Consider the following 26,798-nt stretch of genomic DNA (forward strand, 5'->3'; position numbering starts at 1 on the left):
TTGAGATCCAAGCACAAATCTTTTTAAAGGATGCAGTGGCTTACATATTTCTCCCAGAAGCTCCCCTGTGAATTAGCATACCAAACTGGCTGTGGTTTTCCACTCTGACCCTTTTAGTTTCATGAGCACAAGAAATTGCAACACTAGGAATCAGGGACAGAAAGAAAGTGGCCATTTGTGAGAGGAGACTGAGAGAATTGGAGGTGGATGTGAAGAATGGTAGGAGGCTGAGGTACTTCTCAAGTCCCACTGAGAGCTGCTGACAGTTGCTAGAGCTGTAGAAACTGCCATATGTAATAATTACATATGCCAACTAGGTTGGGAATTTTTTCTAGGTTACTGATTGCTACAAATGCCAACTGTGCTTAGGAGTTCAGTATTCCTTACATAGAAGCTTTGAAAAGTTGCATTTTCCTTTTCTTATCATGATTAAGGACCAACAAAGTCTGTTTCATTACTAAATTTCTGAGAGAAGAGAAAAAAAACCAAGCCCCCACCGCAATACTAATAACTTCTAAGCTCCTTAAGCAGAATGATAAAAACTTACAGGAGATGCCATGAGTTCATGAAAAACACCATTCCGCCATTTGGACATATAGTTTTGGTGTTTAGTTTCCAGCAATAGGTAAAAAATTCATTTCCTCTTACTAGAACTGTGACTTACTTAATCTCTAAACATCTCTCTTGGGCATAATGTTAATCTTTTTTATATTCTATCTTACAGCTCTGCTTATTACAAAGCTATTTAGCTGTAGTGAAACAGACTTCTGAACATGAGTTCACATGCATTGCATCATACCCAGACTGTGCCTTGTTACAGCAGCATGTTGGTCCTCCTAAAGCGTCCAAAGTCCTAAGGCTTTGGACATCTTTGTGCCAATATTAATTTTCTCCTTTGTGCACCCAAATATACATATATTAAAGAAAAATGAAAAACAACAAAAAACAGATTGTTGTTGAATACATACATGCTTATATTCTGCATAACCTTTAGCTTCATGTGAATTCTTCACGATTGTTCTAACATCCTTGGGGTGCTGGGAGAGGCTGTGTGTGTGAGCACCATCAGGTGTGTGATACAGGAAAATAATTGGATGTCTTCAAACAGAATGTCAGAGGGCAGTTTTAAAAATTTATTTTATTCCTCCTATTGCTTATAATTAGGAATTCTTACAGGAGACCTTTTCAGTTTGCCTGTCCGCATAACCTTCTGTCTCTTTGAAGACTCGCTTCTTCTCCCTTGATAGGGAAGTCTCTAAGAAAGTAGGAAAAAAAGGAAGATGGTACATTTTGAAAGAACGGGGTTTTACGTTATTCCCTAGTGGCTCATCATTCTCTGACAACTTGAAGTTACACTGACAACTCTTCAAAGGAATCCTTGTTTTCCAGGAAAATTCATATTGGTGGTGCACTATTCCACTAGCACTAATTACTGATGCTGCAGAAGTTCGTGTTCTGTGTCTTCTGTGTGCCAGCCACAAGAGAGAAGGAATATTATTACCCTTTTCACCTGCATCTGCATGCTGAAGAGGCAGCATGCAAGCCAGTGCACTTCTTAATATCAACCAAGTGTGACTTTGCACTGTACATTGGACAAATCTATGCGCTGGCATGGTTAGCAGTAGTTACATAAATGGCAGCACTGTGTGCTGTTTAACCAGAGTTAAAGGTTCGATCTGTAACTGGGTGATGGATTGTCTTTCACTTTGTTGGTGACTTTTTCATCTTTTGTACCTTTCGTTGGGTCTTTAATGTTTAAGTGTTTGTCTTCCTAAAAACTGTGCGTTGGGATTTTTCCCTGCTGCTCTTTGCATTGAAGCCAACACATTAGAAGAGGCTATATTCTCTCACCATCATAGAGTTGGTTGTTTTTCACCAAAAATAATTTAAAAGTAACTAAACTGAGCTAGCTATCTGTGGATTCTTCCATGCAGGAAGTCCTGTCATCCTGATGCTGAAAATTCTGTTGGAGTATGAAATGCACAGTACTGACTTCTAATTCAAATGGCTGCATAAAAATCAGGCTAACACATCCTCACTTCAGCGATTTATTGTACGAATACTTTTTTCTTTTCAAACCTCATTTTTTTCTTTTCAAACCTCATTTTTTGACGTAGTTTTGCCAGCAACTTTTTTCTTTCTTATGCAGCCTATACACACAAATAGATGGACTTGGCATGTTTGTACAGATTGCTTATTGGTATTCACATTGAATAAAGAAAAGCATATTAGTTTATATATATTAGTTTATATATAGTTATATATATATTCTTACACATATATATAGTTATATATGTGTGTGTATTTTGTATGTTTCTAGAGTGATTGGAAGTTCTACATAGTTGTTCACTTCAAAATGAAATATTAAAAGAATATTAAATATTAAAAGAATTGAATTCCCATCAGTATAGGAATAAATCAAGCCATTTCATTATACCCTGAAAACTTTTCTGTTTTTGTGTGGTTGTTTTGGTTGCTTATTTTTTGTTCAAAGCAGACTTTCTCAGTGTTAGTGAAAAAACATAAAATCAACAGCTTTCCAAGTTTACAAAATAGGCTGAAGATGAGTAGGAAATTAGTTTTGGCAGCATGCTGGGATGAATCAGTAACTAAGATTTTGTTCCCATTTGGTCTTTGGCTCCACTGCTGAGACTGGAAGTGTGATGTTAGCTATTTAGCATTTTGTTGTTTTCCAGATAACTCATTTTGTCGCACTCACCAAGTAGTGTTTTTCCAATCAAACATGAATTTTTAGTTAAGCCTAAGCTCTGACACAGATTTTTTCATGTTATCTTTGATCTTATCACTGTGATCCAGTAGCAGGTATTTAAAAAAAAATTCTGTGGCTAACTCAACATTTCGAAAGATAGCTGAGGAAATTGTCTCTTTCTTTACTGTTATTGTATCATTCCATGTATGTGATGCACTATCTTAATGTGTCTGTCATAGCTTTTAACACACGCACACAGTATCAGTAGGAGATCAATATCATGCCACCTTGATTCTTACTCTTCAGAAGTTCAGCCGGGACTGCTGTAGTGTTTGATCCAACCTGCTGTGCGTATGTACTGAGCTTCTTCAACCTTGTGAAATAGAAGTGGCTTGATTTTTTTCGATTGTTTGGTGGTTATTCCCCTAGGAGCTTTCTTTTGTTGCTATTTGATTTCGTACTATATGATTAATATTTCCCCCCCTTCCATTTGCAGACCACCCATCAATACTGAAGGTTGATGACAGGCAACGGCTTGCTAGAGAAAGGAGAGAAGAACGAGAAAAACAACTAGGTAAGCCCGACTCTATATCATTTCTTAATAAACTCAGGTATTTTTCTTCTTTTTTTGTGAAGTAAAACCTTGAATATGTGTCAAATATTGCTCAGTATCGTAGACAATGTCACCTGTCCATGAGCGTGCGTAACACTACTGAAATGAATTCTTAGGTGAAGGTTGCTTAAGAATTAGCTAGTGATGGGCCAGGTACGGAGTGTGGTAGCGAGAGGATTATCAAATTAGTAAAAACCAAATTGTTATGCCTACCAGATATCAAATCCTAAAGATGTTTTGACCTACTACATGCTACTCCAGCTTGCTGTGACCTTCCAGTCCTATGGTGCTTCTGGCTTCCTTCTCCACAGGCAGTAAAGAGGGGCAGTGCCATTAGCTGACCTCTCTTGGTCTGCTTGGGAATGATTGAAGCTAAGCAGATGTCCTTGTCCTTCGGCTAAATGGCTTGTTCCTCATCACAGTCCCAGGAAAGCAGAACCAAAAAAAAAAAAAAAAAAGCCCACAGTAACATATAGGATAACTCTGGGAGTCAGATTAGAGGTTCAAAGCTAGAGGTTCCTTTTTATCTTGGTGAAGGTGATGCCAGAGAGGCTGAGAAGCATGAGCTTAATGAGAGAAAAATCTCAATCCACAACCCCTTCCTAGAAGCCTCAAAGGTATTACACTGATATGGTGTGCTGGTAGAGAGACTTTATAGGTATGATAGAATTCAGATGGTCTTGTTTATAGCTGCAAGTACTTAGACTTTGCCAAAAATGTAGTTTACTGTCCATTTTGCACCCACTTTTTAATAGGACTGCTAATTATGCTTGAAAATACAGTGAAAGAAGCTTATCTTGTTTTGATTCGTTCAAAATATTTTTCCATTTTTCCTCAAATGGGTTTGCATATCACAATTGAAAATGGCTAGATTTTTTTTTTTTAACTGAGATGTACACAAACAGAGAACCTACCTGTGCATAAAAAATTGGTTATTAATTTTTGTGGGGTTTTTGTTTGTTTTTTCTTTTTTATTCAAGAAAAAGTTACTCATTCCTGGAGAGTTTTGGTTGATAAAGCTGAAAAGTGAAGCCTTCAGTACAGGCAAACAAATTTAGGTTTATAAAGACAGTATTCTTTTAGCTTTGCATGTAACAGTTTATATGCAGTGTTTCAACATATGCTCACAATGGAATTGAGTCTGGAATTTTTTTTGTTTGCTTTCCCCACAATTTGAACACTTCTTCTGCTCTCCTCAAAGCATTTAGGTCTTAAATACCACTACACACCTTCATTTCTCATTACGTTTGTGCGTTAAAGATATTTAAGAGAAAACTTCTTAGCCAGAAGCAGCCCAAGAGATAAATATTCAGTATTTATTATACACCTGATCTTCCTTTTTGGCATCCTGTGTATGATCAGGAAAACACACAGAATTTAATCAGCAAGTATGTGCTTCTGCATGTAAACAGCAGGAATTGCATCAGATGAGCCAAGGTTTCAGCTCCAAGCAGGGTTCTGTTGTTGCTGGGTTACTTGATAGCAGTGCTGTGTTGCATGCTTTACTAGTGCAATTGCAGAAGTGGAGAATGTAAGTATGTTTCATTTTGCACACGCTACTGGATGATAACTGTGAGGCACTAGAAGTCAGAAAGAACCTGAGCATCAGAAATTGGAAGGCCTGGCTGCTGTTTCAGATGAGAATTGTTGTCAACTTCAGTGTTCCTTTAACACAGTGAGATACTGTGAGATACTCATAGAACCATAGAATGGTTTGGGTTGGAAGGGCCCTTTGAGATTATCTAGTTCCAACCCCCTACTATAGGCTGGGATACCTCCCTTTAAACCATCCAGCCTGGCCTTGAATGCTTCCAGGGAGGGGACATCAACAACTTCACGGGGTAATGTGTTCCAGTGTCTCACCACCGTCACAGTAAGGAATTTATTCCTAGTATCTAGGCTAAATCTGCTCTCTTCCAGTTTAAAATGATTTCCCATTGTCCTGTCGCTAATTGCCTTTATAAAAAGTCCCTCCCCAGCTTTCATGTAGGCTCCCTTCTGGTACTGGAAGGCTGCTATAATATCTCTTCAGAGCCTTCCCTTCTGCAGGCTGAAAAGCCCCAGATCTCTCAACCTCTGCATAGGGGAGGTGCTCCAGCCACCTGATCATCTTTGTGGCCCTCTTCTGTACCCTCTCCAACAGCTCAGTGCCCTTGTGTTGAGGTCCCCAGAACTATACATAATACTCCAGGTGGGGACTCATGAGAGCAGAGTAGAGGGGCAGGATCACCTCCCTTGATCTACTGGTCATGTGTCTCTTGATGCAACTCAGGATGCAGTTGGCTTTCTAGGCTGCAAGTGCACACTGCTGGCACATAGTCTTTCATCAACCAACACACCCAAATCCTTCTCCTCAGGGCTGCGCTCAAGCCCTTCTCCACCCAACCTGCATCTGTACTTCCTTAGTGAGAGCAAAATTCTCATAGATCTGAAGACAGCTTTCTCTGGGTCAGAGAGGTTTTTGGGTCCTGGGGAATGGGCTCCATTATCTTAAAGCTTGTTCAAGGTGCAAATTGCTTTTCATTATTATTACCTGCCTATCGTGCAGTATTAACCAACTCAGACTATTTTGCCGCATAATTTCCTATGCTGTATAAGAAAAATAAACAGGGACATAAATTAGTCACACCACTTAGTGCACTGACTTAATGGTGTTGCAGGCAAATATATATAGAACAGTTACTTGTCAAGATATTATGTTCTTAGTCAGACTTACAAGTAATAACACTCATGAGTTCACATGGCAACTTGGGTCTTGACTGCTCCTTGCATTCTTTCCTTAGCAGTGCATCTGATGTGAGCTAGAAGCAACTCTAGGAAAGCCACACAGTAAAAAAAGAAGATGAAGAGTTATTTAATGCTCCAGTGAAACTCTGGCTATACTTTAAAACATCTACTTTCTCTGTTAATGTATACTAGTGTGTGCAGGACCAGGCTCTCAGAAGAACTGCTATTGGATTTTTCTTTCTGGCAGTGGTCTCAGAAATAACTAGGTGCTGAGACCTTTCCCCAGACCTGTTACCTTAAGCTTAGTGTTGAGTGGTGTTGAGTATGTGTTAGATCCTGTTTCATAGAATCATAGAATCACCAAGGTTGGAAAGGGCCTCCAAGATCACTCAGTCCAACCACTCATCTGTCAGCAATATTTCCCACTAAGCCATGTCCCTCAGTACAGCACCTACATATTTCTTCAATACCTCCAGGGACAGGGACACCACCACTTCCCTGGATAGGCTGTTCAGTGCCTGACCACTCTTTCAAAGAAGTTTTTCCTAACATCTAACTTGAATCTCCCTGATTACCGTGGCACGACTTGAGACCATTCCCTCTAGTCCTATCACTAGCTACATGGGAGTAGAGGCCAACCCCCACCTCACCACACCCTCCCTTCAGGTAGTTACAGAAAATGATTAGGTTTCCCCTGAGCCTTCTCTTCTCCAGAATAAACAATCTCAGTTCCCTCAGCTGCTCCCTCATAAGACTTCTGCTCCAGACCCCTCACCAGCTGTGTTGCCCTTCGCTGGACATGCTCCAGGGCCTCAATGTCTTTCTGGTAGTGAGTTCCCAAAACTGAACACAGTACTTGAGGAGCGGTCTCATCAGGGTTGAGTACAGAGCCTCCCTACTCCTCCCTACTCCTTCTGGCAGCACTGAAGCCAGGTTGCCATTGGCCTTCTTGGCCATTTGGGCACATTGCTGGCTCATGTTCAGCCAAGTGTTGACCAATACCCTCGCATCTGCTTCTTCTACAGTTTTCCAGGTGCTATGAGCCAAGCCTGTAGTGTTGCCAGGGGTTGTTGTGGCCAAAATGCAGGACCCAACACTTAGTTTATTGAACTTCATCCTGTTGGTCTCAGCCCAGCTGTCCAGCCTGTCCTGATCTCTCTGTAGGGCCATCCTACCCCCAAGCAGATCAACATTTCCTCCCAACTTGTGTCATCTGCAAACTTACTGAGGGCACACTCAGTCCCCTCATTATGGTTGATTAGTACAACTAGAGAAAGCTTACTTGGAACTTCAGGTACTGGGACTAGACTGCTTGTCAGCAGCATAATTGAAGTTTAAGCAAGCCATTGCTTGGTAGAATTAAAAGTATGCCCACTCCCACTCTCTGGTGCACTGAAACTTTAAGTCATATAAACTGATAAAAGGAAAAGGGACTGCTGCCCTTGAGTTGCAAAGCAGTAGCTATGTGACTGGGGGAATATTATCGTGTTACAAATCAAATATTTGATGTTGCAGTCAGTGGGAAATTCAAGTAAAATGTGTTTTATTCAGTCTCTTCAAACTGATCAGCAACATAGGGGGAGGAAAGCTGATCTCATGTAGTATATACATGCATAACCACACAGAATCAGCCCAAATGATGTAGGTGATGATGATTCCCTGTCAGGGACTTGTGTGTTGCTGTTTTGATTTGGTGGTGGTTTTTTTTTTAATGCTGGGCTTGTCAATATGGGAATGACCTTTAGAAACTCACCTTCCTCTATTTCATAGAATCATTTGAGTTTGAATGGATCTTAAAAGACTATGTGGTCCAACTCCCGTGCAATGAACGGGGACACCTACAGATAGATCAGGTTGCTCAGAGCCCTGTCCGGCCTGACCTCGAATGTCTCCAGGGACACAGTACCCACTGTCTTGCTGAGTAACTTGTCCCTCACCACTCTTACTGTAAAAAATTTTTATCCTTATATCCAGTCAAAATTTAATGGATTGTGGCTTGAAACCTTTTTGGAGGCATATACAACAACCTGGAAATAGATGGGTTATTTGGTGTTTTTTTGTGTGTGTGTCCTAAAATACATTCATAGAAAGAAGAAATCTCTTAACTCTGCAGTACAGCACTCTTCAGATGTCATTCTTTTTCATTCTTGCGACAGTGTGACTCTCTTTTCTCAGTTCATAGTGACCTTTAGAAGATTGCAAAAAGTACTGTGTAGTTGGACATGCAAAAGTATCATTTCACAATGGGACACATTACACAAACACTGTTTAGAACCTTCCTAATCCCTTACTGCCAAAGTCTTAAATGCAACTGCCACCAGTCACATTGCCTGGGATAAAATAGAAATTTTAACAGTACTATTTTAAGTGGTATTTTGAGAAAACAAAGTCTTTATTCCTGTTTTCTGTATTTTTTAATTTCATAAAACTGCATTGTAACTCCAGCTAGAATTATACTTCTTTTTCCAATCTGGAGAGCTCTGGTTTATTGCCATCTAGGTTTTATTAATATTAACATCCTTCATCAGCAACGTGTTTTAACTTTGTGCTAGCCATGCATGAATTACTAGAGTTGTTTTGTTGTTTTGTTTTGTTTGCTTGTTTATTTTTCTTTGGAGAAGAGTAAATCTTTGGTTCTGGCTTTGTTAAGGAGGTAGCATGACATAATGTTTGCTTATTCCTAAAAACCTGCTTCTGGGTTTGAGATTGGTGGGATTCATAGGCTTAGACTCTCTGCAGCAAATGGAGGTTACCTGTTCATTTTAATGAATTTGTCATAGATGATGCTTCCATATCTTGAATTATTATTATTTGTTTTTTTCTTAAGTTTGTTTGTAGTACTGTAACAACAGCTCTGCTGCAGCGCAGAGGTATACTTTCCTTTGGCTTTTCTGAACCCTGATTTCCTAGCTATTGACAAATGAACATCTGCTGCTGGAGTGATGTTACTTCTGTCGAGAAACACTTCATTTTGTGTGACATTACAGCTATGAGAAAACAGTAGGGTTTTTAAAAATAAATAGATGTGGAAACTTTCATTTCTAAAAGGGAGAGTTCTGCATGTCCCTGTGATGTGTGTCTTTGTGTGTCCTTGCATGAAGAATTAGCTAAAACTAACAAGAAAATTGAAAGTTGTGTTGTGCTTTCATCTGTGTATTTGTCTGCTAATGTGATTTAGGAGCTGTCTCTTGAGATTTGTGTCCTAGTACAGTAAAGTAGTGATTTTTACAATAGAGTGCAAATTTCATTTTTATTCAGTGCAGAATCTAGATAGTCAGTCAGTCATGTCATGTGAACCAAAGCAAAGAAACATCAACGCTATCCATGTTAAATAAATATCAAGTTGCATAATATTGTTATATAAGTGTGGGTCTTTGAAATTAGTAGAGTTGGATTTTGTTAATTCTGGGACATTTGCCATGCAACAGTAAATCAAATGAAGGCAGGGTGTTTTTATTTCTATAGAATTAGAAGTGGGATTTAAACTTAATACATCTTTTTTTTATTCAGGGGATCTACCAAGTTTAGCAAAGCCACCCTAGTAAGCAGAAGTTGAGACTTTGTTGTGCATCAAGAGAAATTATTTCCCAAAACAGAGTATTGGCTTCTGTAAAGAGATGGTACAGATCTGCGGAAGTTTGTTTTGTACTATGAGTACCTTGAACAGAAGGAAGTTGCATTATTTGTCTTCTCAAGAAAATTAACTTGTTCACACCCTTCTGTTTGTAACAAACAGAGTACCAGTTTAGTAGCTACTGTTTCTTTATCAAGACTTAACTTTTCCTGTTTCTGCTTTCTCTCTACCTCGATTATTTTTTTCTAGTTTTGCTCTACTGCATATGTGGCTTTCACTGTTGTGTAATGGGTCAATGTGTTCCACACCTGTGAGGATTTTCTTGTGTCTGGCAGTGGTATTTTAGCACTGTTATTTTACTACTGCACTAGGGTATGTGAGTACCTCTTTTCTTTTTACTGAGAGGTAAGAAAATAGAGAAGAAGATTGCTGTCATTTTTGTTGTCCACAAATGTACAGTGGCACTAGCATTATCTGAAGATCGTGTTATGCTACCTAATCAATGAAAATAAACAGGCTACTAAATAAATGCTCCGTTCACCTTAGTATATTCTTGTTCGGTTCTGTAACTTTTATTAGAAAGTGTGGAAAACACACAGAAGAGATAGAAAAATCGACTGAAATAGCGTCCATTCAGAATAAAGAGGTTTTTTAATTTTTTTTTCATTTCTTTACTATAGAGTATACGGTTGTCTTCAGATGTCAGCCTTAAACTTCCAAAAGTTTAATGCTTTGCTTTTTTTATATGTGACTCATATTTTCTATGACTAACAAGCTGCATCGATTTTTAGATTTTCTTTCAGCTTTTTCTCCTAGACTTGTTTTCTTACGTGGGCAGAAAAGAAATATGGCTGCAAAGCAATTACTTCAGTTACTTTATCCTCCTGACCATGTGGTAATCTATTATTTGTTGATGTGCACATATCTTTAAAAGATTGTTAAGATAATCTTTACTTGATTCTATAAAAGTTCTTCCAGTACCTGTGTTTTCATTCTGCTCTATTTCTGCTTGCACTCTGTCCCATAGTCTGCTTGCACTCTGTCTGTGCATTAAACATTTAAACATCCTTTAAAGTGCAAATATTGCATCTCTGTGTGATGCTCTTGGGCCATGAGAGTTGGGAGTGGCAGAGGGGCAGTGACAGGTAAGGGTGTTAGCTGTCAGATGGGGTTCTTGAAGCAGAGTGAGGGGAGCTGTCATGCTTGTCTTGGCTCCAGCTTGACACAATACCCTCTTTTCTTTGAATCCATGTGTCAGGCTGACTGGCTGTGCTTGGCACTCTTGGCTGTGTATGCAGCTTGTCTGTGCTGTTTGTGATGAAAATCATAGTAGAGGTCCTGGACAAAATAGAAAAGCTTAATACAAATTAATGCTTTTTCTACAGAGGGCCTTCACCCCCAACATGGCCACATTGACTACATCTGTGCTGGCAAACTAGACAGTGTTGAGGAACGTTCCCCACCACTAAAACTTAGTTGTTCTTGCCGTTAAACTGTTCCAATGGTTCCTGGCAAGCTTTTGGATCCAGACAACTTTTTTATAACTGATTTCCAGGCAAGCTTTAAGAATTGGCAGGGAAAGCCCCTAGACTTTTCTTAATGTGTTTGAATTGAGTTTGTCACTGTTTTTGGAAAGTGAACATTTAATAGTGTAGATGAAACTTAGTTGATGCTAGTTGGTCTCTGTGCCCATTTCTTAAACTAGACCTCATCCTCAAAAACTGAAAAGAAAATAAATAAAGATGCTTTTTATAGAAGGAAAGTAACTGGGATTTTAGATTTGTTTTAATTCTGATAGCTTTGAATAGTGGTCTAGCAAAGGAATTTTTTACTTACCAGTATCTCAATCCCTGAGCCACAAACAAACTTATTTAAAGACTTACATCTGTGTGTATTTTATCTACACTAATCCTGCTTAGTTGCTGGCCTTTTCTTCTGCAATTACAGTCCCAACAAAGACATGTGGCTGGTGTAGTTTCTGGCATGGAGAACAAAAGGTGGTAAACATGCCATCCCAATTAACTTCTCACTTAAGGAAATGTGGTATTAATCTTAGGTTTTAGAATATGCCTGAGTTTCATTTTTGGCTAGGTCTGTTGAATTTTTAATGCTAACAATGTGTAAGCTTTAAAATAGTATTTTAAAAATCACATCATGATCTATGTTCTTCCATTTGAAAATGATCGCTGGTACAATGTCACATCAGTAGAAATTATGCATTTATTCTGTTGGTGAATTCCTTCTGGTTTATTCTGTTCTTTGAAAGATTAGGACAGAACTTTATCCAATATTTCCATGATCAGAAGCCCCACAAAAACTAAGAATCAGTGACATCAGTATCTGAGTCATTTTGGGATGTCTGCAGAGGACTTGATAGCACCAGAAGGGTTTATAAGACAGAAAAAAAAAAAAGTCTTTAAGGTAGATTAGTTTTAAAATTGCTGTATGTATGTCCCTCAGAGCATTGCTAATGGGGAAGCATCAGCTGGGAGAATCTGACATTAACTTCAGCTGTAATTACAGTTCTGAAGTTCACCTTTTAATTCATTCAGTCAGCCATTCTTGTGGAGTACTGGAACATTCCTGGTTGTGGGCATGGTTAAAGCAACACTGATCCATTTTTCTGCTAATGCAGCAAGGAGGAGATCAGTCTTAGTGCGGAGCTGGCAGTGAGGAGAGGTGAAACAGTGGTCAAAGGAGAAAGCTATTGCTGAGGTCAGTGTTGTAAAATCAGAGAAGATAGAGGCTGGAAAGACTGAGAAAGATTGAGTCTCAATTCAGGTAAACCGTCTGCCCAAGGTGATCACAAAGTGTAGACTGAGAAAAGAGACTGAGAACCCTTAATAAAGGCTATAACCACAAGAAAAAGAGCTATGATGAGAGACAACAGAAGGGACACAAAAGGAGAGCGACCAGAGAGAACTTTTTCTTGCTACATGTGGATAAACAGCAAAGGGAAAAGGGAGGCTTTGCCACTTCGTGTGTGTTCCTCTTTCCTGCCCAGTAGCCCCTCTGCTCACCTGAGGCCTCCTGTGATGGTGGCAGCCAATAAACCCCGTCAGCAGCATATCTGCCTTTCCATCTGCCCCATCCACAGTTAAAAGTGTTGGAAGGAAAAAGGCATGGAAGAAATGTGGCTTTAATCAAATTGTTCCTTGATCCACCCGATCCTCAGTCCTGTGAGCAACATATCATGAGCAACATCATCAGGGTAGCAGAGGTGGAAGCTGCTCATTTTGGTGGCAGCTATCACTTTAGTTAAAATGGTCATGAATCCTTATCAGAGTACGTAAAGTTAAATACAGTTTTAAGGCATTGGTACATTGAGTAGAGAGATCTCAAGTAGCCCTACTGTATAATAATCATTAATTTATCTGAAATTTTCATCAAAGGTTCAGGAGAAGGAAAAAGGTCACGTGAGATATTTTCAGTGCAGAATTCACCACTTTAATTATATTCTTTTTCTCTACAAATGCAACTTGTTGAGAAACATTTTGCCAGCTTGTAGACGGTGTTAAAGATAATGATGAGTATTTTCCTGGTTTTGAAAAAGGGTAGTCAGTTGAACTCAGTCACCACTTTTAGAGATTTTTATCCTTATTTCTGAAGAAAACAAAATAAGTGCACATGGAGTGCATGAGAAGAACAGTACAGTTCACTGGTGCAGCTGCATGCTCTTGGACTGACCCTCTTACACAATCCAGCTGTGCAGAGACTAATAGGAAGAGCAAGCTTTGCCAAAGTGTCTACATGCCTGATGATGGCCTGACTGCAGTTCTGCCCTAGGCATTGGTTAGTTAAGTCACACAGCTATACAGAAGATAAAGGCAAAAACAGGAGACAGTAGTGTAGAAGTGACATGCCTTGGACTTCATTTGTTAGAGATGTAGCCCAAATTGTTGGAAAAGGTCAATTTAGCTGAATCTTGTTGAACCTGGGCAATAAGAAGCTTTGTAAGGGATCACATCTCAGAAGAAGAGTAATGATAGCCATTTCTTTGTCTATCCAGTCTATTGGTGAGCTGTTGGCTCCTTGGAGCAGCAGATGCATGTATGAAAGTTCCTCTTGCTTTCAAAACACTGATTTTTGGATCTTTTTTTTTTAATGTCGTAAGGCTTTAATGTGGAAGGAGAAGCTTTTGCAGATTGCAGTTGGACTACAAACTGTTGTTCTGTTGTCATGTCCTATTTCAGCCTTGATCTGTAGTTCAGATTATCCCTTTCAAGTCACTAAACTACAACAGAAAAGTACTTCTCAATATCTGCTGCTCTTTGTGTTAGATTTCATGTTTGTAGGTGTCATTTTTTCTCACAACTATACTTAGTAATTAAGCAACTGTACTGCGCCATGTAGCTGTAATTATCCTGGCTATGTTAGATTATTGAATTTCCTGCAGAAGTCTTGCTGAACTGTCCCACAGTTTGCCAAGAGGATGATGTCTTCTGGTTGCTTATAGCTGTTGCACAAGCATCTCTTTGCTGGTCTGTATCCCACAGCATGGCTAAATGTGCTGTCTGCTTTTCTTAGGGGAAAGCATTTGAAATCTGAAATGATCTGAAAAAAAAAATGTTTTCTTAAGGGACATAATCTTAACGTGAGCTTGTCTATCCAGAGTAGATTTCAGGAGTCTGCGTATACAAATATTTAAGAATTAGAGTGCAATGTAAGTTGTTTATCAGGTGAGATTTGTTTGAGTAGGCAGAAAAATGCAGAAGAGGAATTAGGTGAAGATGACTGCTGGCCTTCTGAGAAGTGATTGCAGTGTCTGTTCTGAACATCTAAAATCATTTTGCTTATTTTTGGTATGAGTTGTCAAACAACACAAATCTCTCTGCTCACTGAAGGCTTGAGTTGCTGTCTTTAAGGTACAAGGTTATAATGATTGGCTCCTTTTTCAAGTGTTTTCAAGCATAAATTTTTTATACTTAACAAATAGTGTTTCAGAGTAAGGAAAAAAATCATTACCTTGGACATTAAAAGTGTCTTTTTCTTTTCTTTTCTTTTCTTTTCTTTTCTTTTCTTTTCTTTTTTTTTTTAATTTATATTTTGCTAATCTGATTCTCTGCTTCTGTTGCATTATCAGTGAACTCCTTCATCTGGTTTTCTCTTGTGGTTCTTGATTTTTGTCTGGTGACATTCACGTGCATTTCTTCCTGCAGTCCTATCTGTCAATTCGTGAAGATCAGGATGTATCCTGGGTTTTTAAAAAGGGGTTTAGAATAAAAAATTTCTGGGTTTTGAAGCTTTCAAAGCACTAATGGGGAGAGTTCCAGTGTGTCAGAGGTAATGGCTTTAATGTGGGCTAATTTTGAGCATGTATTCCAGGTGGAATACCTTCATGAAGATGCAGACCTTGCTGGGGAGCAGAATTTGTCTTTCATAGTGCTTCTTGATTTGTCTTGATGAGAACTTCTGAAATATTGTTCAGAGCACATTAAACTTATTAAATCTCATCTTTAGTCTGACTTCTTTGGTTGATAATATTTTCTTCTGATGAGTTGCTGGTACAGCTAACAGTCCAAACACTACAACTGTCATCCCAGCCTAATGAGATCTGCTTTGATCATTAAAGTTATATAGTAGTAATAGTTTTTTATGTTTCTTTTTACTGTGAAAGAATACAGAGAATTAGCATGGTTTATACACATATATCTGACTTAAATGTTTTCGTATTTTAAACTAATGCAAAATAGTTTCTTTCACACAAAAACTATATAGTCAAAGAATGTAACCATTACTGGTGGCAATTCACAGTAATTATACTGAGACTGAATGACGTGAGTGTGTGACCAGGGTCTGTGAAGTTTTAACACATGGAGAGAGACTAGGAAATTACATATGTCTTATGAAAATGAGTTCAGTTTTTTTCTATTTAGTTTGATTATCCAAATTGTGTTAAAGTTTTCATCGCGTAACAGCATGTTAATGCTTTTATTTCTGATTTTTTCATAGCTGCAAGAGAAACCGTCTGGTTAGAAAGAGAAGAGAGAGCACGGCAGCATTATGAAAAACACCTAGAGGAGCGCAAAAAGAAGCTAGAAGAACAGCGACTAAAGGAAGAGAGAAGACGAGCTGCTGTAGAAGAAAAGCGAAGGCAAAGAATAGAAGAAGATAAGGTAAAATGAAATGTCATGAAAATGCTTCTCAGCTTGTTTTTTCTGTAAGATATGGTGCTGCCAAACCTGTTCTTTTAAACTTGTCAGCGGAGATGTAATGTGAGCCTTGATCAGTATGAGAGTATACAGAAGAGGATACGTATCTTAGTCACATTTTTTTGAAGTGCCCTGTGAGAGTCTGTTGCAGCTAGGTTGAGCATATCTAGGATGTATTATGTGACACTACTCAACCTTGAACAGAAAAATAGAAATTGTATGGCTTCTGTATGTCTGTGGGTTAATTTTTAGCTGTTCATTTTAAGGCAGTAAGTATTAGTTGCTTTCTAACAAAACCTTCAAGACAGTGTGTACAGGACAGATGCTACTGGCTGATTTGTCTCAGTTGAGCTGAGAACTCCCCTTCGTCTTAGGTAAGTCAGCACATCATTGCTTTTTTTTTGTCAATTCTCTCTCACTATCCTAGTGAGAGAATATGTAGGAGATTCAGAGTGGGAAGTAGCCCTGGTGTGTGTTTGTTCAGTGGTTGTCATAATGGGACAACTGTTTTTTTCCTCCGCAGTTCTGCATAAGTCTGCAATACACCTTACTTTCTCAAAATTAGTTTTCAAAAATAGTTCAATTTATTTGTGGCTTAGTTATTGCTTAATCCAGTTGTAGAGTTAGAATGGTTCGTCTGAGTGTGTATCTTTATTAGGCAGCGTTTAAGCTTGGGTGCAACTCCAAGAAACCTGCTAGGTGTTGCCCGTGGGGAGGGTAGCAGTGCTGGAGAGGATTAATGTTAAAAACCTGGTAGTATCCAAATGTATTATCCTGTTGTACTTAAGGAACGACATGAAGCTGTTGTACGTCGCACAATTGAAAGAAGCCAGAAGCCAAAACAAAAGCAAAACAGGTGGTCCTGGGGAGGAGCGCTACATAGCCGCATTAATAACACAGGTAAAGAGGGAGGCCTGGCTTTCTAGCCAGTGTCCCTGCCCTGTCAGTTAACTGGAATTTACTTTCCTTCTGTTACAAAGAAAAATGATGCAGTATATGCTGTTTTAAATTCTCTGCTCTTTATCTTATTATTGCTAGCAACAGCATGTTTCTGACCTTCTTGTGTAGCAAAAACATAACAAGGGGAAATCTGAACAAAAGTGAAAACTTGTTTCGGGATTTTGACTAATTCTGCATTTCTATTTTGCTACAGCTTCTCGCTTCTGCTGCTTTGCTATTGTTCATGTGTGTATGTGCTGGTGTGCTTGTGATATGTCAGTTTTGTGATGTGAGCTACTGTGTGCAAATGTTAAATTTAAATATTGTGGCTCAAAAAATAGTTCTGGTGGAAGTGACCAAATACCAAGATTAAAACAGAAAGAAGCAAATTGATTATTTGTGATTATTTGTATCTTGTACAGATAATCAGGGAGACTGGAAAAAAGCCCTTTTTTTTAAGCTTGAAAAAGCTTTGATGGACAAATTAATTTAATTTTTTCTGTATCATTTTTTCCTAACTTGTCTTCCCTAACTGAATCTGACAGTTACTATTAAGTCTGTGCCCTGTTAAATGTGACTGGCGTTCAAAAAAGAGAACTTGTTCTATATTTCTTTCACCAGAAATTGGTACTTACAAAGAATGCTTCTCTTCCTACTCTAACATAATACTTTTAATTGCATACAGCCTTTATCAAGAAGGGGGAAAAACATTAAGAATGATCTGCAATGTAATTCATCACACATAAGTTCAATGAACAGTTATCCTTCATAAAATCATAAAAGTTTGTTTTTGTTGTTGTTGTTTTTTTTGTTTGTTTGTTTGTTTTAAATTAGCTCTGTATAACTTGATTTTTATTTTCTTTACTGTTAAAAGTCATTGTCTTGCATTCTGTCCCTAGGTTATTTTTTTGAATCATCATTCACCTTTCTCGATTTAGCAGGCCTGGAGCACCACTTCAGATCTCTGAGTGGTGCTAGAAAACCTGGTACATAATCACTCTCGTTTGTTGATTCCTTTACCCATAGCTAGTTCTCAGGAAATGAACTCGTCAGTAACTAAACCACCCTCATGTAGCTGCGGTGCATGCTTAACATCATGCTCATAGTTTAGAACTGTTGTTAGTCCCAGATTTTGTTGTTATTATTTATTTTTAATATGGAGAGTTATTACTAGCTGACTCCAAAGATCTGGCACAATTCACTAAAATGAAATGCAATATTCTGTCTACTGGAATTCAAGGAGATGTCACTTGAATCCTTTGATCTTCTTCTAAAATGCTTTTGCCATACTGCACATGCACATCACTCACATTTATTTTTCACATGAAGGCAAATACATGATGAATGTGTTGCTCAGATTCTAATAACAAAGAAACCAACAGTCTTCTAGGTCATAGATCTCATTTGGCCTATTCTATGTTTGTAGGTTTCATATTGCCAGCACTTGCACACAAATCTTCATGCTGAGTTTCATTCATTTGAATAATATTCATAGAATTAAGAGAAGTACTGGCATGCCATGCCAAATGCAAGAGGCAATTTTCATGTTCTCATTTGTCATCTTCAAAAAGTTGTTTTATGCAGTATGTTCTTTAAGCCAAATGCAGAATTTCTGTTTTGCTGTAGTGATACACTTTGTATCCTCTCAAGTATAGATAAGATATCAGGGATCAAAATCCTAAACGTAAATACTGTTCTTACCGAGATCTATGACGTAGGAAGCCCGAGTATCCTGTCTCCAGTACTGAACAGCATCATTTTTAATGTATTTAACGTTATCAGTGTCCTAGTCTTTTGTCTGTTTCCAAAACAGTTTGTGGACTTACCTGTGGACATGGAGAATATGAATCAGCAGAGCATTAGGCATCTGCTAAAGCATGGTTAAATTCTCTGCTGAGTAGCACTGAATTTGCAATACGTGCTCAATGTGTAAGCAAAAGCAGAATCAACTCTCCCACTATCTTCTGATTCTCAGATTTCCAAATAGAATTTGCACTAAAGAATAGTTAGTTGATACACTTAGCTTTTTTCTTTTCTTTGATTTTTGAGAGAGAAGACAAATCATAAAGCTGGCTGTCCTGCTTGCTCTTCCTCTTCAGCTATTGCTAGCAACTTTCCCATGGCATACACATGTGCACAAAGTGTATATGATCTGTATCATATCATCACCTCTCAGTAGGGTGCCAATTGCACAGGCAAAAGCTGTAATGCTGTTCTCAAATCCACGCAGCCTAGAAGCAAAATACATCCCTTTGGTATTATATACATTTGTGTATATATATATATATATATATATATATATATATATATATACAGCAAGCATGTGTGTGACAAGTAGTCTGCAGCCTTCCACAAAGACTCATTTTCTTTATCTGTTAAGCTGTGTGCAGTTTGGATTGACTAACTGCAACTTCATTCACAGCAGGTAGAAGTTAACTCTGGTGGGAAATTTAGCACTTTCACAGTGATGAAGACATAATTATACCTTTTGTGCTTACTCCTGCTCTTCATTTGTACCAGCCCTCCCTTAATCTGTTGGAATTTTGTTAACATGGTGCTGACCTTCTGCTTGATACCCTGTCAAATATCACCTTTGATTCAGGTTTTGAGGGCTTTTACTTGAATGTTTTAACATTTCCAAGCACGCTGGCCTTTCCCTGAAGCTTCTATTGTGAGTCAGGTGTCAGATTTTTTCAGAGAGTGTTGAAAGAAACGTGAAAATACCATCCTGGCTACTAATGTCTGCTTCAAATTTTCCATTGAAGTCCTTGGATTGCAACCTGATTGAATAATAATCAGTGAACAGAATATTTTAGACATTTGGAATTTAAATTGAACAGTTTTGTGCCCAGTCTTTGAGTCATCTGTACAACGTCTGCTGAGAAATCCGTTCTATTTTGAAAGTTCTTGTGGTAGAGCAGGAATGACCTAGTCATGTTTTACTCCTAGTTCACTAGTGAGCTAGAAACTGGCATTACTGCATGTGGGCTGTCAATTAGCATTATCTCCATTTGTTTTAGATCCAGACAGGCGATCTGTTTCAACAATGAACCTTTCGAAACATGTTGATCCAGTCATTAACAAGCGGCTCTCCTCCTCATCTGCAACATTACTAAATTCTTCAGACAGAGGTACAGTTCCAAAGAGGAAAAAAAAATAAAAAAGAAAAGAGCAAGAAAGAAAATGTTCAATACTAATGTATGGCTTTGCACGTAAAACAAGTCTGAAGTCGTTTTCTGTACTTTATGTAAATGGAGTGAAAAGACTCCGAATGTGAAAAGTAAATGGTTGAACATTTCTTTTTCCTGTGAGAAGAAATATGTATTTCTTGTTTTTAAAACAAGAGAGCTTACCTAAACGATCTCACTTCAGCAAATGATAAAAGTGGTGCTTCTGTCAGGTTTTTAGTAAATGAGGTACAACAATTGAAAGAATACATCTCTCCATACTGCATGCAATTTTCTGTGACCTTTTATTTCTGTTATGCCATTTTGTCATTATTTTGCTTTTGTTTTATTTTGGTAGTCGTTCTTGAATATCTGAGGACATGTTGCATGAAGCTTTTGAGCAGTTATTTTGTTACCATTTCTGATTATTTTTAATGATGGTGTATGGGTATTTTTCATATGGTGTCTGTTTATTGACTTTTTGAGTCCAGTTACTTTTCAAAGATTGCTTTATTTCAATGTATGTTTTCAGTGTTTACAACTCTGCACAACTGATAAACAATCAGGGTTCTGTGAGTTAATGTAGCTGTATTGCTGCTTCTGTTTTGAGGATTCATGGGATAGAAGCATTGAGCAGAAGGGAGTGTTATAAAAGAATGTCTCCTGTTTAACCTGTGCAAAGAGCTTTACAGAAAAGTACTTGTGAAGGACTTTTTGTTCTACTGAGAAGCTGTGGCCTGTTTCAACCCAGAGAAGTGCATATTTTCAAAAATAATTTTTAGAGGGGAGCTTTAGTTGTATTACAAAAATGGTTGGGTAGACATCATTATTTGTGTGTTTTAAGTGCTGTGTTTTACGTGCATGCTTTTGGATGCCTGTTTCTGGTTGCTCTGACCATATTAATGCTTATAGATTAACACAGTTCTGAAGTCTGGTAACTTGTGAAACATAGTGTTATCTTAGAGCACAATTTATTCTAGAACTCCAGTAATTTTTTGCTCTAAAAGTTGAAGCCCCAACAGTTGTATTTTGTTCCCCGTAGGTGTGTATGTGTGTGTATTTTTTCTGGTTGATGACTGTTCCTTGCCAGGGATGATTCTTTGTGGAAGAAAGGCATTAAATATTAGAATAGTCTCTTGTAGAGTGTAGCTCAAGGTGTAAATGTTTTTACTGTACAATTCTGTACAAGTTGGACTGAGAACTAGGTGGTATAATGGCAGGTGAAGGGAAGGAGTAAGGAAGTGGGGGCTCTGTGTCATATACTTTAAATGCCAAGGCATTCCTTTCTTGGCATATTAATTAAAAACGGTACAGAAGTCCTCAGAAGTCTCTTATATTATGAAGTCTGCAGGAGACATAAAGCAAATTGAAATGGTGTAAATGTCCTTTTTCTTGTGCAGTCACATAGCCAAATCTGGTTGAGCACATAACTGGAGAAGTGCTGCACACCTCTCCTGTGACCTCAGCATCTTAAGGCAAGCATTTAAAGAAATCATCTGCCTCTCTGCTCCTTTTTTGCCTTCCAGGGACCACCAGTTGTGTTTTGCCTGTAACAGATACTCCTACCTACAAAACAAGAAAGCTGGAGATGAGGATGATAAGCTTACCCTAAGTGGCTTATAGCTGTCATCAAGAACATGTCTACTGTTAATCAGTGTTTATTTTTAATTTTTCTGCCATTTGAAGGACAAGATTTATTATGGCCCAGCCAAAGATTTCATTAATGGTTTGCCTGGTTAATTCATTTTGAATTACAGTACTGCTACATAGCTCTTTATCATGATTTTACAATCCGGCAGCTAGAACAGGCTTTTCTTTGTGCTCTGATAGGAGTGGTACTGGGTTGTTCAAACTTTGTAACAGATTATGAACAAATACATTCAATTGAAGAAAGCTTCTGTCGACCAATAAATTCTGGTAATGGTGCTCTTTAAGGTGTACCTAGCAAGTGGATAGTACCATAAGTAAGGTATGGCTTTCTTAGTTTTGAAAAAACGTAACTTGTACTGTAGTTATGCTCTTCCTCCTCTCTGTAGTGAGAGGAGGTGATGGTATTGATCGCTGTATCTACTTTGTCTGCCAGCTTTCTAGAAGAAGTTCAAGGCCTGTTGAAAGAGAGTCTAAAAGCACAAGTTTTTTCCCACCTATTTCACAGCATTTCTGTGACTCTGACAACCACATATCAGTGAGAGTCCTTCCTTTGTGTTTCTCATCAGGAGACCTGTTAAATCCCTGCCTCCCATCTGTTGCTAGTACTAATCAGATGCTGTTGTTTGCTTACGTGCAATATATTCTGCTGCTACTATGATAACTTCCTAGTGTTCAGTTGATATATCCTGAATGTAAATATAGATGACTGTGATCAATTCACCATTGCCAGCTCTAAGGCACTTTGTGGGGTTTGGGTTGTTTTTTTTTTCTTCTTCCTTCCAGTTGTACTTAATTAATCTGTTTAACCTGCCTAGGGTTACCATACCATACTATACCGGTATGCCTACCTACCACGAATGCAATTCCAGTGAGGGACCAACGAGCAAGCAGCCTAAGACAGTATAAGACCAACAACAAAATCGTTTCCTCTTCTCTGTTGGGTGTTTTGATGGGTTAAAACATCACCCTAAGGTTTTTGAAAACAAGAGGAAAAAAAAAAAAAAAAGAACAAAAAAACCAGACCTCATTGTTTTAAAGCTAGTTTTGTTATTAAACTCTGTTTTGTATTCTTCCTTCCGTGTGAACTGGACTCTAAAGCTCAGTTGTTGAAAGCATTTAGGGTGAATGTTCTTGTACTTGAAACTCAGTGAGCCGAAATGTATTTGGCTGCTCTGTGCTGATGGTAACACTAGTGACTGCTAGGGTATGTACTGTAAGTGTCAAATGTAGTACTTTCACTGAGCTGTGTATTTGGAGTAAGTGATGACGTTGATCTACAAAACCAAGATGTGCTTATGATGAACTGTGATCTAAAACCATTTTAAAACCATAGGGAGATTCAGATCCAAGCTCCTGGCTGAGACTGTTGTGCCACCTTTCAAGTACTACTTAAATGTACTGGCACTATCACACTTCTCTCAGCTCATTATTTGGGCATGTCAGCTAGCCCTCTACCAATCACAGCCTTGTTAATTAGTTGCTGGGGGCACAGAATTGCTTCCAGTAAATAATGTGGATAAGATGTGTCAGGAGTGAAGAGAAAAGGTAATAAAACCATACTTATCTCCTAGGGCAAATTACAGGGGGATAGCTGAGTGCTGTAAGACATCAGTTTCTTAGCTTTGGCCTCTTCAGACTGCCTGTTCTGTGGGACTTGTGTGAGGTTTACAGCTGGCCCACAGCACCAGATTACATCGTGACATTTACTTACCAGTTCTTTGCAGCTATACAAATGAATTCCAGGAATTCATATTTTGGGATGCATAGTAGTGGTATGCATAGTAGTGCTGTTGGCCTAAAATTTCAGGTATCATTTTCTAAGGTGTGGAGCCAATTTCCATGCAGTACTGGTGTTCTTCTGATAAGTTTTATAGTCTTTGTGTTAAAATATGGCAGAAGAGTTTCTCCAGACTCAACATCTAGTAAAGGATGAAACCACAAAAAAAGAATTTGCTGCCTTGCAGCGGGAGACTTAAAATATGACCACATTGAGCAGTGCCCAGAGAAGAAGCAAAGATTTTCATCACTATTGCATCCAGTTTAATGGTAGTCCTATAACTTGTTCTTCCTTGTTAAGTTGCAAATTTAATGATAATGTGTATGCTGTAATGGAGATCTCTAAAGGGTATTTTGTGTCCCCGTATAATCTGTAGCTACACAGAATGGAGCTATTAATCACAAAGAGCTCTGGCAGTATTGTATTATGTAAGAACGCTTATCCAGAAGGCCTGCTGTGTTTTAGAGTACTATATTTCTGTACTAATGACACTTACTGAGTTAGCAGAATTTAGGTGAGCAGTTTGAGAAGTAAAAAAAAAAAAAAAAAAAAAGCAAAAAAAAAGCACTGAGAGCAGATTAGGCCATTATATTCTCATAGGATGAGATTATTGAGAACAGCCTCTCCTTTCATGGGGCTTGTTGTGGAGTAGATTAAAGAGAGCTTCCAGGTTTATGGCTTTCAGAAGAAATGGATCACTGCCTTTAAAAATACAAATTAGCCTGTGGTTTATCACAGCCAGTCATGTCAATGAATGTTTTAGGGACTGTGCCTCGTTTAAAAAAAAAACAAAAAACAAAAAACAAAAAAACCTCATTCAAGTTGCAGTTTTCTCAACATAGAGAAACTAAGGCCAATGAATGCTGGGGTATGAAACAACCTAATTTCTCTTTCAACACTGAGATTTTTGCCTGAGTTTACTGTAATGAACTATGAGAACTATTCCAGTGTTTTGACTTGTGGTTCTCCGAATAATACTATTTGTTGCACCATACTGTCAAAGAGCCATCTGGTACAATAACATACAGGACTTCTTTGGATACTCCTTTGCCATAATCAATGCTTAAATAATGATAAAAAAAAATCATTATATTAAAAATAATAAAGAAATTATGTGAGGCAGAACAAAAATACTGATAAACTAAATTTGCATTATGTAGTACTGAAACACTTGTGAGTGATTACAGCCAGAGCAGCATGTATAACCTGTTTTCAAAACATACTGACAATGTAGAATGTTGAATCTTGTTACTGCTGTAAATAGAAAACTATCGTTAATGAGGGTTTTTGACAGAATTAAATACGCTATGTATTCTGAGGCACCATGTGTAACAAAGACAACTGTAGCTGCTGAGCCTGGTATCTACAGCTCAGGAGCACTGTATCCTTTTGTGATGCTTTGACAAAGCCTCTTTCTGTGACGAAAATCTGTATGGTAGTAAGCAGCCCTCTTTGTTTTTTTTTTCTATCTAGGCTAGCAGACTGCAGATGGTGTTTTAGTAATTGATCTTTTGTATATACTTATGTACCTGGTATGTAGAAGGATTTTGAGACACAAATATCTCTAAATCTATATTAAGGAATGGCAACTGCTGTCTTGGTGCAGAAGTTATCCTGCCATTCCTAGCAGTAGGTCGTATGGGATATGTGCAAAATATCAACATTAACCTGATAACAATTCAGCGTAATGCCACGGTCAGTAGCACAATATAGATGATTGGCTTTGTGATCAGTAGGAATTCCTCCCCTAAAGTGGAGTAACTCTGAAAAACTAAGCAATGACTGGGTGTATGGTTTGGGTTTCCAAAAGGTAGTTTCAGAATTTCCATGGTGTGTAGTCGTAAGGCTGTAATACTAACACTTCTGCTACATGTGGTCATTTGCACGCTGTCTGACCTAACGTCTTGCTTGTATGATGCACGTTCAGCTCGCCGTCTGCAGCTCAGTCCATGGGAGAGCAACATCGTTAGCAGGCTCCTGACGCCCACACACTCATTCCTGGCCAGAAGTAAAAGCACAGCTGCATTGTCTGGAGATGCAGGTAAACCTATAAGAGCAGAGACTTCATGTTTCAGCCACGTATATTTCCAGGTTCCCTTCAGGACGTTGTAAAATTATTGATGTAATTACGCGTGTACAGTAGCATCCCAGAATGAGTTTGGAAAACCTAGAGTACATTGTATGACAGCTTGAAAGCTTTTGCTATGCTTGATTTGCTCTGCCTCTTTCTTCCTCACTTCTCTCTTAACTATCTTTGGCCTCTTCATCGTTGTAAGAAGGGAATACAACACATGCAGGGCAACAATTTCACGCTGTTTGTGGCTGCTGAAGGAAATGCCCACTATGCTGTAAGGAACTGATTCAGCACACCCACGCTGTGAGCTGTTTGCTGCAAACAGTGCCATTCTGCACTGGAGCACTTCTCACATGAAGCACGTTGGACACGTTAGAGGGATAGGCCCTGGCTGCAGTAGATTTAATAGCATGTAAAATGTGCAGGTTTAGCAAGGTGACAATAACAGTCAAGTTCTCTGATGACCCCAGAACACCCCTGTGATGAACTCCTGTGCAGAAGATTAACATGCAGAAATATGTAAATATTGATAGGAAGTAACTTAAAGCCTTAGTAAAACTGCATTTCAATGACAGCCAGGACATACTGGTTTATCATGTGTTTTAGGCATGTGACAGATGCTTTTTTTCTTACCGTAGACTGTTTTGAGAACATGCAGTAGGAGTTTTACCATTTCAGGAGTACATTTCAGCACACGTCAAATGTTTAAGCCTAGGCAGGTCTTTCCTGTTTAGTATGGGCAGATCTTTATTTTAATTAAAGGACATAGAAGGTAAGAGGGAATAGAGATCTCCTAAGATTACTTTTAAAGAAGCTTTCACTTAAGAACTCTTATCTCTAATTAGGCTGCAGTACATTTCCATAGGGAGAGAACCATTGGAGCAAAAATGTGACCGATATTCTTCAAACGGTGGAATTAACAAGTAGAAATTCCTTTTCACTCTTCATGACTTTTAAAGCAATAGCTTGTAAAATGAAAGCTTAACATCATCCACCAAGCAGGATATGGAAATGCAGCTCTTAACTAGGGAATACCTGAGAAAGCAGTTTCTTAAATTTGAAAGTGGTTACTTAATTGGAACATGTGGGAAGATGATTCTGTGACTGCTGTTGTTTCATGCTGAAGCTCTAAACTGAGTGGAATATTGAGAAGGATTGCAGATAGCAGGAACAACTGATTTATCAGTCATCATTTTGGGGTAACTCCCTAGAAATACTTTGTCTGCCCTGACTAGAACTGTACCACCCAGAAGAATAATCCATCTTTTCATTGTTTTCCAGGTATTATTCTCTAGGAGCAATAACTGCAGTCCCTTCATGCAGGACTCTTCCTGGAGATTAATGATCAGGTGGTGGTAATGGCTCACAGCTGTGCTCTGAGCACTCCACTCATCCCAGCCTGTCATTATTCCCTA

At 38.4% G+C, this 26,798-nt stretch overlaps 1 protein-coding gene across 1 annotated transcript in view; it reads left to right on the forward strand.

Annotated features, from left to right (window-relative positions):
- The window catches only part of MAP7 (microtubule associated protein 7), a gene marked incomplete at both ends in the record, with an annotated part of 102,369 nt that overhangs the window by 56,087 nt on the left and 19,484 nt on the right, over positions 1 to 26,798 (forward strand). Inside the window, 5 exons of the mRNA XM_079550340.1 lie at positions 3,207 to 3,284; positions 15,577 to 15,740; positions 16,565 to 16,676; positions 19,736 to 19,846; positions 25,237 to 25,350. Of these exons, the coding sequence (XP_079406466.1) occupies positions 3,207 to 3,284; positions 15,577 to 15,740; positions 16,565 to 16,676; positions 19,736 to 19,846; positions 25,237 to 25,350 (579 nt within the window). The remainder of the gene's footprint in view (positions 1 to 3,206; positions 3,285 to 15,576; positions 15,741 to 16,564; positions 16,677 to 19,735; positions 19,847 to 25,236; positions 25,351 to 26,798) is intronic.

Source organism: Tetrao urogallus (assembly GCF_951394365.1).
Source record: "Tetrao urogallus genome assembly, chromosome: 2".
Classification (NCBI taxonomy): Eukaryota; Metazoa; Chordata; class Aves; order Galliformes; family Phasianidae; genus Tetrao; species Tetrao urogallus.